The sequence below is a fragment of the Carlito syrichta genome, unplaced genomic scaffold, assembly GCF_000164805.1.
Source record: "Carlito syrichta isolate Samal-C Ts95f unplaced genomic scaffold, Tarsius_syrichta-2.0.1 Scaffold309285, whole genome shotgun sequence".
NCBI classification, from domain to species: domain Eukaryota; kingdom Metazoa; phylum Chordata; class Mammalia; order Primates; family Tarsiidae; genus Carlito; species Carlito syrichta.
Genome location: NW_007253381.1, coordinates 276,088 through 289,103, shown reverse-complemented (window position 1 = coordinate 289,103; position 13,016 = coordinate 276,088). Strand labels below are relative to the sequence as shown.

General features: G+C 39.3%; 1 protein-coding gene across 2 annotated transcripts in view; it reads left to right on the top strand.

The window, feature by feature from the left end:
• SEMA6A (semaphorin 6A) overlaps window positions 1-13,016 on the top strand; it is a 131,717-nt gene that overhangs the window by 58,548 nt on the left and 60,153 nt on the right. For both annotated transcript variants that reach the window (XM_008067088.2, XM_021717097.1), the window contains exons 2-3: window positions 10,150-10,287; window positions 12,477-12,594. In XM_008067088.2, coding sequence (XP_008065279.1) covers window positions 10,188-10,287; window positions 12,477-12,594 — 218 coding nt within the window. In that variant the 5' untranslated portion in view covers window positions 10,150-10,187. The remainder of the gene's footprint in view (window positions 1-10,149; window positions 10,288-12,476; window positions 12,595-13,016) is intronic.

The following is a 13,016-nucleotide window of genomic DNA, read 5'->3' as shown; positions in this document are numbered from 1 at the left end:
TTTTAGTTCAAGGAAATGATTTTCACTATCTTTCTGATTTTGAGACTGTTTCACCAGAAAATGTTGACAAACAACAAGAAAATAAGGATTTGGTCGAAGTGTAAATCATCTGTGATTTAGAGACATTGTTATTTTGGACTGTTATTCAGGTTGTTTTTTAATTTCTCTCTGAGCCAAGTTTGAAGTTGACTTACACTCGAAAATTGAGGAAAGAACACATCCCTGCAGCCGTCTATGTCTCAGCAATCCCAGGCTGGGAGATTCTGCTTCTATTAACTATACTGAGAGGAAACAGGAGAAATTATTAGGGAAAATCATCCTTGCGAAGGGCAGCAACTGCTTTATTCTAGTTTAAATCCACTCAGGATTTTGACACAGGTTTATGGAAAACTCCAGTCACTAAATAATTCTAGTTTGCTCCTTTAAAGTCACTCTGCAGATATCTTTCTAAGGGCTAAAAAATAAGTGCCTTGGATTGAGGCATGTTAATGAGTGCCCTTTGCTTCCTTTGTAATGAAATTACGAGAAGAAAGTTAGGGAGAGTCATGTGAAAATAGCCCATATACTCAACACCGGGGACAAGTAAATACCAATATTCTGAGTGTATACTTCAGAGCTTCCCCCACCTCTTCTACCTGTTCTGTCATATTCTTAGGGAAAAATAATGATCAGACATGATCTTTATTCTGTTATAATATTTTAAACTGAACTTTGGGTTAAATGGAAAAAATCCATCCATCACTTTAGACAAATGTTTGAAATTCCTTAAGCAAAGAGTGAAATGGTCTGATTTGAGTGTCTGAAAATTCAATCAGCATGGAGTTGTCCATTTTACCACCTGTGTCTTGACCTGGACTTTCTACCTGAAATATCTTAGCTCCTGCCTGCCTCCTCCGCAGTGAATGGTCGTGCAACTTTCCAAAGCTTTCTCCAACCAGAAGCCTTTGCTGATCACCCATCTCACATACCTCTGCAACACCTTCACTCTCCAGGTAGTATTCTTTCTAACAGGATTTTTATTTCTTTTTGAAAAATTACTGTTACTTGTTTGTATGCTCTGTTTTGGGATGATGGGCAGGAGCTATCAGGCCCATTCTGAACAGGGAGGTCCTTGGGGGAAGGGGAAGGCTGGATGGGTTTCCATCTCTGTCTGTATCAGCATCTTAGCACAGAGCCTCCCAGTAGAAAACAGAGAGTTGTGAGATGGAAATCAGGCAATGGAAGTAATGAACATCAGGCAGCGAGCCAAGGAGAAATGAATGAATTTTGGCTTGTGTTCTAAAAGCAGCGTCATGTGGGGAAAGAACTCGGCAGGGGGAGTCAGGAGTCCTCACCTGCTGCTCTGCCTTGCCACTTTGGAGCTGTCCTACATTTGGCAAGTGACCTCAATTTTTGGCCCTCAATTTTCTTGACAGTAAAATAAAAGGGGTATTTGTTTCTGCATTTGGAGCAGATGTTTGAGACTGGCAATATTATTAAAAGTTCAAAAAGATAGAGATGGCAAAAATCTGGGGCACGCCATGGGCAGATTTGTAAGATGAAGAGAATTTGCCACAATATTTTCAGCCTTGCTAAGACTGTGACTACAGTAACAAAGTCTCAGTGAGCCATTAGACTGTATCTGAGACATCCAAGCAAAGTGTTATAAGTGCTCTGGCTCAGGGGTGTGTGTTTGGGTTGGGGGTTGAGGGAGTAGAGAAAAAATTGTCATCACATAGAAATCTGAAAGACAAGGCTTCCTCTTTCTCCTCAAAAGATAATAGGTATACTGCCAATCTTTATTTTTCAAAAAGAGGTTTTTTTTCTAGAAGTACTTCTGAATTCATAACTCTTTTTCTGTGCCTCGGTGACAGTGGTTTTAGACCTGAAATGGAACATCTATTATACATAGTCGATATTTATTATTATCCTCCATTGAATGCCATCATCATTCTCCAAAATGTGTTGAAGTTAGGTCTGTGGCATTTCCCTTTCCTCTGAAATGGGTGCTTTTATGTCTCTGGTAATAGCTGAGAGGAGGAGGAAAGCAAGACCAGATGCTTTATTAATAGGCTAGAGCTATTTTTCAATTTGTGTGAACCTTACATCTTAATGCAAATATCACTGAACAGGTGGCCCTCCTGGTTCCTGAAGACTGATCAATGGGCCCAAGTTGCTTCTAACTCTGCTTGGGAAGTATTCTTTGACCCAGTTCTGCATTCTGGGGATAGCAGCCCCCCCTCCTTAATGCTGTAGTCCTTGAAACTGGGCTGTCCAGGTTAGTGAAGGATACTTGCCACTTAAACACTCATTAATTCTTTAAATTTGCCACTGGTGCAAGAATAATGGGCAGTTCTGATCTTTGTAAGGCGGGTCTCCAACATTCAGCATGCTGGATTTTCAGCACAAACACCTGCTTTCTCACCTCTCTCTGGACAGAGGTTCCTTACAGATCTGAGCAGTGACCAAATCTGTTTATTTGTCAGCTACTAAAGCCGCCACACTTGTCCTTACCCTTTACAGCTAACACTGTTCTCTATGAGGTATTGACTTCACAGCATCAGGACTCAGGGAGACTGCAAGCAGGCAAGCGGTTCCACTTAACTCAGTGGTGTTCATGGGAGAATCAACTCCTGGAACAGGCTGAGAAGCATTTGCATCTCTGTATCACCTTAAGCCTGCAATCACAGGGCCATAAAGTGGAATGACTGCATGCCTACGTGTTTGGGAGCAGCTGTGTACTCCTTTCATAGATTTTTATTGCTGAAGCCATTAGAGCTTTCAGCCACTCTGTCCACGTAAGCATAGATGCATCAACCTATATTCAACGATGGCCTTAAGTGCAGTTTCCGTTTATGCCAGCATCTTTCTCTTCCCAGCCTTCCCTCTGTTCCACTTTCTTTGTTGTTTTGGGAAGGGCATAAACTTTGGCATTACACAGACCCGGCTTTGAGTTCTGGCTTTACCTTTTGACTCTTGTACTGTAAATATAGTAGTCTTCCACATCCATGGCTTCCACATACGCGGGTTCAACCAACTGCAGATCGAAAATATTTTTTGAAAATTGCCTCTGTATGAACATGTACAGACTTTCTTGTCATTATTCACTAAACGGTACAGTAAAACAATTACCTACATAACATTTACATTGTATTGTGTATTATAAGTAATCTAGGGATGATCTGAAATATACAGAAGAATGTGCATAGACTACATACAAGTACTACATTGTTTTATATCAGGGACTTGGGGATCCTCCGATTTTGATATCCCTGGAAGAACCTGGAGCCATTACCCCACAGATACCGAGGGAAGACTATATGTACTATGTGCTGCCTAGACATGTTACTTAGCCTCCCTGAATCTCAGTTTCCTCATGTGTACAATGGAGATAATAACACCTTTCTCTCTAGGTTGCTGTGATGTTTAAATGAAATATTAGGGATATATACCTTGCACAAAGAGGATACTCAGTAAACCTCTACTTCAAGCAAGTCCTTCCATGTCCCACATCATTATTTTCCTTTGCACTATCGTGAGTGCCATGATGTACAAATTTAAAAAAAAAGAAAATCGCAATGTGGCTGGGTAAGTGGCTCATGCCTGTAATCCCAGCACTTTGGGAGGCTGAGGTGGGAGGATCACTTGGGCCTAGGAGTTCGAGACCAGCCTGGGCAACATAGCAAGGCCTCGCCTTGTCTCTATAAAAGATGAAAAAAATTAGCCATATGTGGTGGACCGCACCAGTAGTCCCAGCTACTCGGGAGGGTGAGGCAGAAGGATTGCCTGGGCCCAGGAGGTCTAGGCTATGGAAAGCCATGATTGTGCCACTGCACTCCAGCCTGGACAACAGAGTGAGACCCCGACTAAAAAATATGTATTAAAAAAATTGCATGATATGAGGGTGATTTGTGAGACAGATTCTCCTGCCTTTCTCAGGTACCCACCTCCAGAGATAAGAAGCTTAGTGACCTAGAGAGATGGTGGAATAGAGGGAAGGAAGGAGGGAAAGAGTGGGATTTCTCCTCCCACGGAAGCAGCAGAAAACCAGGAACAAATCTAGGCCTGCCTGAGAATGTCTTAAGGAAGTCCAAAAAAAGCTATGAAAAGGCAGTTTTTAATATCTTAACTGAAGAATAAGCACATATTTTTTGAGGACTATAAATGAGTGCAGTCTCCAAGATGCTCTTTTACCCATCTAAAGGTAGGGAAACTGAAACTCAGAGAGCTTAAGCATTTTGCCAAAGGTCCCAGCTAGTAAGGTGGACAGAGAATTTCAAAGAGTTTCACCCTTTGTTCTTTCTGTACTCCTATGTTATTAGCACTAGTTTGATTTAACATAGGAGCTGTTAAACCACTTTTAATTTAGATTTTTAGAGACAGTCACACAATACAGACAGAGATGATGAGGTCAGAAAGCTGGAGCAATGAAAAAATTAGACAGTGTAAAACTCAACTAAACTCTGAATATAGACTGAATGGTAACAACAGTGTTCTCCGGTCTGAACTGGTTAGAACTGCTCATCAACTTGAACTTTGTCCTGAAGTTGAGAGCAGGCAATATAATATGGGATTTCTTTGCTTGCTGAACTTTTCACAACCTTTCATGATGTGCCTTTTGCAGTGAGAGCTACTATGGAGAGAGTTTATCCCACCCCTCATGTTTGCACACTACAGTACCACACTTGACCCACTGATTATTCCTAGAGTTTCCAAGCAGCATGCTGTCTAGTGGCAGCCAGGAAAAAAGTGTAAAAAAAAAAAAAAATGAGACCAGTTCCCCTGTTTGTTTGGGAAAGAGCACTTGCTCAGGTGCGTAGAACTTTTTCACCTGCCCACTGTCGTAATCTCAGAGTTCCTGATGACAATCAGAGCCCGACCACATTTCCAGTGCCTTTCAGGGCAAAGAGGGAAGGTGTGTGGAGGTCCAGTCCCCCATACTTCCTCAGCTCTGGCCTCCTTATTCCTCTTCCCACCCCAACTCCATTCCTCCGGATGGTGTCCCTCAGCCTTAGAATGTGTTTCATTGGAGTGACCCAGGTTACTCCCCATACCGTCTCTCTTAATCTCTCTTTCTCTGACACACACACACACACACACACACACACACACACACACACACCCTTCTTCATTGGGATACAGTCTCCTGGAACAGAACAATCTCACAGTGCAGGGGCATTTATAGACCATTATATTTCTCATCCTTTCATTTTACAGTTGAGGAAACTTGGAGCAGATTGACTGACTGGCCCAGGGTCACACCGTCAGTGAGTCCTTCCTTCTATTACTGACAGCGTGAATTATTGATTACCTTTAACACTTCCCATGATGTCAGTGGAAAATGGACTTTTAAAAAGCATTATTGAAACATGGTAGTAAATGACTTTCCTCATGGAAAAAAAAAGTGTCACTGTCATCATTTCCTCTTTATTTCAAGATCACACTTAGAGTTATTATCGAGAGCATTTTGTATTTGCAAGTGTCCAGATATATTATTTTTGCCTATTATTAAAATGTTCATTGAATGCCAACATTCTGGAGGATGCTGCCATGTGTACCAATTCAGACACAAGTTGTACCACACAGCCAAGGTCCCATACAATTGATGCATCAAGCACTGATAGATTGTTTGCTGCAGCTGGACCTGTAGATGGTGCGTGGAGCAGCTCAACTGAATTTTAAAAACAAACATTACTCATTCATTTGCGTGTATAGACAGTGGATCTCACGAGGTCCACTTACCAAGGCCGACACACAGCAAATTATGGTAAGGAGGAGCAGAATGACTCCCACAGCAATGGTGATATCTTGTCCCTAGGTGGCATAGTGGTTGCCCTCAGGTCCTCCAGGGACAGGCGAGTGGGGTAAATAGGCAAGGAAAACCTCCTAAGACAATGGGAAGTGGTGGGAATGTTTCCAACTGGAGAGTGCCAGCCACTCTATTTTGGGCAGCCACTGCTCAGCTCCCGGGTGTTGCCATGTGGGAACATGGGCCAGCAAAACCAGACCTCTAATTTTTGTTTTTTTAAGAAGCCAGAAATCTGGAATGGTTAATTACATCTCCTACCTTTTTTTCCCCTAAATGTTGCTACTTCAGTTTTTCTTCTTTGTGAGTCAACTTTGACCAAGTACTGCCAGTTTGTGATACCCAGTAGAATTTTCCCAGGCAGAATTTGGAGGAATAGATGGACAGAGGATTAGAACCAGCGTCATGGGCATGCTTGAGTGGTGCTTTGTCTAGGTAGGCTTGTCATAGCTTCCCAGTCCTCATGGCTCTTATGAGATTAACCTGATTGATTAGAAGTCACATGCAGCAATTGGTGACCTCCTTTTCTGACTTCATAATCATTCCCAGAGTCACTGTCATCCCCTCTGCTTCATGCCTTGTTGACCCAACAACCTTCTGTAGGACATGGACATGGGAGGTAGTAGGTGTGGATAGAAGCTCTAGTTATTGAGAAGATATTATTTTTTAAAACAATGATCAGTATGAATACATTCACAGGATTTTCATGCAGTCCTCCTTTTAGTCCCATTTGTTTAGTCCTCAATCTGCAATACCTGAAGGCTCATTTCCTGGTCAATTAGCATTCTGCACAGTTCATTTGGTTCATGGCAGTCAGCAGTCACAATACCATTTGAATATCACCATTCTACTACTCAATTTGGGCTTCAAAACTATAGGGAAAAATTGCTGTGAAAAGAATTTTTGTTTGGGCTCTGAGTATATAGAACATCAATACAAATTAACTTCAGATGAACCTAAATGGACCTAATAAATTCACCAAACAGATGCCTATTAAAATGAAGAATGTTCTCAAGGTTTTCCATGACTTTTGTGAGTTGGGGCAGACTAGGACTGTAACTTTGCAGTAATGGTATGTTTTACAGAGGCCATTTCTCTTCAGGCTAAGAATAGGGGAAGGATGAGACAAGTAGATGGAAAATTCCAATATAATAAGTTTACTTTTGAAGTAAATATTTTTATTTAGAATCCTCATTTTGACAGTCTTTCCTTATCTAATTTTCTAAATAGCTGTTTCAGTCTAAGTCATATTTAGCCTATATAAGCAAAATTACAGACAGGGAAATTGACAAATGTTTACAGATACCTATAAATATGCTATATGTAGGTAGTATTTTTCAAAGTTTTGAAAATTACTTAAACAACCTCTTAAATTGCGGCAAGCTTTGACTCCTCCCCTACCTTGGGGAGATGAATCTCCTCTATCTCTCTCTCTCTCTCTCTCTTTCTCTCTAATTTACTTTCTAAATAAACTATATTTTCCAATCTAAAAAAAAATTGCAGTAACCCAGATAGCTCAAGATTTTTAAACTTGGTGAAAAGTTCTTTTCTGCTTTTGTTCTCCTAGGCTGGTGCAAGTTTGTACTGGGTGGTCTTAGGAGGGAGACCCAACCCATGCTCTTTAGATGAAAATTGACAGTGTTACTAACTGGAACCCCTCTACAAAGTAATCATTTCAAGAAGAAAAGTTATTGTCTACATATTCACAAGGGTTAGGACCCAAAGAGGAGTAGATAGGGAATAGTTCATCAAAACTTCAGCTAAAGGAAATTTTAAAGCATTCATGTGGACTGGCCAAGATTAACCAGTCCTGCCTGAGCTCTTTACCCATATGATGTGCATGTTAACTACCTGATGATATGACGATAGGAAGACACATAAAACAGCTATTTTTCCTGGCAGAGAGCCCTACTGTAAACCTGGAGATATTTAAATGACATATCTCAGCCCTGATTCTGGCTGTAAGGATTAAAAGAAACCATTGACTTGCATAATAGATTTCTTCTGCATGCAGTGTTTTCCTGCCAGCCTCTGCGGTTGGGAATTTTGCTCTGACCCATGCAATCTTAAGATGGAAAGAATTAAAATTGGGGGATATAATAAAGTAGCAGGACTTTGCCTTGTTAGCTTGTAGGACACTTGTGCAAAGATGAATGCAATTGTTGAAGAGTAGAGACTCATTTGTCATGTCAAGAAAAATTCATCATTAAAAGCATGCATGTATTTCCAAAGGTTTCTAAAGGAATGAGAATCAGCTTTTTAAGCCTCCCCTTTTCTTTAATACGTGCTGCAAACTCTCCAAGGTAATATACTTTTATATAATACTATAATACTGCTCTTGAGTCCTTGGTAAACACTGCTGGTTCTTCCTCTTTCCCAGATGCTTTCTCATCCAAAATCTAACAGCTGACTGGTGTCTTGTTTATGTTTTACTTACTTTTGTTATTGATTTCTCCCCTTTACTGTTAATACTAAACAGAAGTCATGAGAAGCAAATAGAGAAACCTCAGATCTTCTGTCCTTTGGGCTCAGATTCTCCAGAATAGGAAGAACTGGCAAATACATGAATGAATAGACTATTGCTTTTCACCTGTCTATAAATGCATGTTTATGTCTCTTGGTAATGGATCGCCCTTGAGCAAGTAATTATTTAAGTTTAATTTTAATCTGTACATCAGAAATGGAGATATGGAATTGTTTAGGCTTTTCTCTGAACCTCTCTCCCTCTTTGATTTTCAAGATAAAGCAAATTAATTAATGTGTACTTTTCAATTGAAGAAATTATTAAGACCCAGTTGTGTCTGTGAAATTATAAGTTACCGTGCAACACTTGGGACTCATTAATGTTTTTTTTGGCATGAAGAAAAGAGACATAGGTATCTAATATTAAATGGTGTTCCAGAAAGCATAAGTTAGCAGTTTGTTTGCCAAATTAACTTTCAAAGACATCTAGATTACTAAGTTTGACATTTCTACCCACAAATCTTAAATGATTGATGGACACAATAAAATAGCTTTGTTCAAAAAAGACAATTTTTGGCAAGCTACTTCAAAGAGTTTGCTACTCTGGAGAGATGAAAAGATATCCCCATTTTACATTAATTTCCACAATAGATCAACACTTGTTTGAAATATGTCTGAAAAGTATGTGATATTTACTGCATTATGAGTCTTTTTTAAACTGTATTCAGCAGTCCTACATAGGATTATTTCTATTTCCAAGATTTAGGAGAATTTTTCTATACATAAAGAGCATCTTCAAAGAAAATACAGATGGGTGAAACAGTGTATCTGGCACTTTTATTCACTACTGTTTGCAAGGTAGCATTTGAAACTAAAATATATAGAGATGTGATTTTTAAAAAAATCAACAATACCATTTCAGGATGTGGTTTCAGAGTCTCCTTACAGCATTCTTTACAGAGTGTGAAGGGATCCATTTATTTCTTATTTTTTATTTTATTTATTTATTTTTTATAGAGATAAAGACTTGCTATGTTAACCAGGTTGGTCTTGAACTCGTGGCCTCGAGTGATCCTCCCACCCCAGACTCCTGAGGTGCTGGGATTACAGTTATGAGCTACTGTGCCCAGCTCACTTCTTTTTAAACACAGATTATGTAATTTTATTTATATCTAAGTTCATTGTAGAATTATATAAACCAGAGGTCAGGCAGGTAATAGAAATGCGTGACCGGGGCCAGTTGTAAGTAGATGTGTGTGGGTGTGTGTGTGTGTGTGTGTGTGTGTGTGTGTGTGTGTGTGTGTGTGTTGGGAGTAGAGGCATGGTGACTGAAAGAAATTGTCATTTAAGTCACTATGACATATATTCTTATTTTTACAAAGAGGCTGAAAATCTCAATATCAGATTAATATTTCAATATTGGCAAATACTTTACATTTCTGAAAGATCGTGGGCTGGCCAAATAAAACATGTCTGGGGAGTGGGGATGGCAATTTTGATCTCTGTACACCTGCTGAGAAAAAGAAAACTTTTACCTTAAAAAAAAAAATGCTTCTCAGTTGTTCACGGTTTTTAGAATGCAGTTTTATATTTATCAAACAGTCACCTATGATGACCTAAAGATGACTCAGGACACAGGAACTAAGGCTCTGTACCCCCTGTTTGGGAGAAACTTTGCAAAGGGCTCAGACTCATGGAGACTTGTAAGGAGAGAACAGTGGGTAATGGATGCAATGGATACAGGTTCTGTATGTAAAATACAGCAATCAGTGAAGTTACAACAGAAAAGATATGAAGCAGAAGCCTTTTTCTCTTGAGTTTTATCTTCAAGGCCATTTCATTTTGTGACACTGGATAAAGCTGACTTGCAAAAAAAAAATTCCTTCTTTGCTCTTTGGCAGGGTGAAGTAGAGAAATAAAGTCTCCCCGCTGAACTACTATGAGGTCAGAAGCCTTGCTGCTATATTTCACACTGCTACACTTTTCTGGGGCTGGTTTCCCAGAAGATTCTGAGCCAATCAGTATTTCGCATGGCAACTGTAAGTACCCACGGCCTCACTCACTCTCTCCCCTCATGGACATTTTAGCCTGAATCAGCCTAGCAGAAAACAAAAATCACAAATTAAATAGAAAAAGAGACCTCGTTATTTTAACCTATGTAGATGGCAAAGGTAGTTAACTTAAGTCTAGTCAAATTGGTGTAATTACTTATATCATTAACTCCATCAAATGTTGTTATGGGGACACGTGTGTAAGAATTTGAAATGGTTCTCAGTAACCCTGATGAAGTCTCAGTTACTACTTGGAGGCCATTATGTTCGTGCCAGAATTATCATTTGGATATTGCCAGTATTACACATCTTTTCATATATAATTAGTATCTGACCACTGTTACATGCTATGAACAAAAAAAGATGACTGTTTTGAGTACTTCAGAGAAAAAATTAATATTTTTTAGACTTAGAAGTTATATTATTACTATGCTCAGGTGGAAAGTGAGTTTGAATTTACAGAGGGCCTATTTTAATCATTCATTACTTTCTTCTAGTCTCTTCTTCATTGTAAGCAATAGATACTGACTAAGAATTTAGTTGTCTGCTCAAAAGAGAAAAGTCCTACTTATGTGTTGGATGAAACATATAGTTTACTACTTTTTTTTTTTTTGCCCTCCAAAAGTCTAAGTATTTTGTCACAGTAAAAGTGTAAAAAAAGCATTTATCCCAAATACGTATTTCCCCAAATACCTATTTCCCCACTAATTCCCCTAAAACAAATACCAAGTGAACTATACAAATGTGTCTAACATTAATATGGGATATTATCAATGCCCATCTTTCAACTGGATTTTCTGGGTTACAAGAAGAGGTAATTTTACATGAAGATGAGGTAGCAAGACTGACCATAAAACAATTAGAGAGCAAAAGGTCAAAGGGCATGATTAAGACCAAATTGCATAGGTCAAGAACATTACTCCTAAAATGTGAGAGTCCACCTAACTCAAGATATCAGAACTTAATAAACATTTATTTATTTCCATTCGAGGTAAGTTTTCTGTCTTTGGTACCCTAGTATAGAAGGGACCCCAGCCAAAATGTACTGCTGAAAATCATACTTCAATGGTCACTAAAATCTATGATAGTAGAGATACATGAACTGTTTTAGCAACCTCCTTGATGAATGTGTATATGAAATTTCAGAGAAACAGAAGGAAAAGCACTAGGTAATCACATAAAGCTTGAGGCTCTCCAATAAGATAATCACTGTGAGGAATCCCCATGTACTACCAAGGTGTAAAGTATAGGGGTTGAAGCATAAATCTGTGAATGGTTTTCTAGTCATTATTTTCACTCCCATTCCTCCTCAGAAAACAAGTGTCTTTTAAATGTGATCCATCTTTCTTTTCTTCTAAGTTGTTTGGTGGATTGCTAGTGCTCTGGAGACTATAGATGTAAAGGCAAAAAGATGTTGAGATGTAGATATTTCTAAATGCCCAGTCTCAGCCAAACAGAACTGTAGGAAAGGAGAAATATGCATGTTGACTCTCCAAGTCAGGAAAAATTCCAGATCACCTGACTGGCTACACTCAGTTTGACCTGTCCTGCCAAAGCCCACATTTCTGTAAAATTGTTAGCCAATTGCTTAACTCAAGAGTGAACTTCCCACAGTTCCTAGAATGCCAACTAACCTAACAGGGCTGCCTTCAATAGTAGATTATTCCAACTGGACGCCTGTGGAGGCTGTATTTTTCTTCTGGCTCCTAGACAAGGGCTCTCGCCTCCAGACCACATTGCCTTTGTGGTGATTGATGGGAAGGCTGCTTTGAAATAGTTTTGTCCCGAGACAAGATCTTTGGCAGACTGCCCCCTCAAGCTTAGCACTCTAGAGAAGATGAAAAGAAAACTGTGGAAGAAAAGAGCACCTTCATGCAGTGAGTTCACTAGCAAGTTTAGCCCCCAGAAAGAAAGACAAATCAGAAATTCTGACACTTAGAAATATAAAGCTAGGCTTATTATCATCTGGAAATGAAACTGTAACTTGATCATCCTTAATGAGCACTCTTTTATCATAGTATATCCTAAAATAACAGACTCGTTTGGATATGGAGAATGGTGGTACAGTCTGACTTAAACGTGGCTTTGTTTTGTGGCCCACCTCCTCCCCTCCCTGCCCTGTCAATTCTTGACTTGATTTGCTTTTGCCTTTCTTGCCCCATCTCCTCTTTTCACAGATACAAAACAGTATCCGGTGTTTGTGGGCCACAAGCCAGGACGGAACACCACACAAAGGCATAGACTGGACATCCAGATGATTATGATCATGAATAGAACCCTCTACATTGCTGCTAGGTAAGTGACCTTTTCCTCATGTCTGCCTTCAGAGTGTCAAAGGCTCAAAGTCCTAAATGTACCAGCTATGTGTCATTTTTAAGATCTTGAGGTTCCCAAACAGAGGGTTACTTAATTTAAAGGCAATTTTAATATGTCAAGCAATCAGTCTTTCCAGATTAGACAATTTATGTGGACTTTCAAGATTAACTTTATGTGGATTTAGATAGAAATTATTGTATATGTTGGAGCTTACACTCAAATAATCCATTGTGTATCTTGAACATACATGCAAGTATATACTCAAGCACCCAGGAGAGTGCTCTGCTCTTTGATACTGATTTGTTAAATTTAGTTGAATTTGTAAATGTATTATGTAGTGTGTATGTAGATGCATGTATACTAAACCTACTTGTACTTGTGCAATGAATATATATGATATG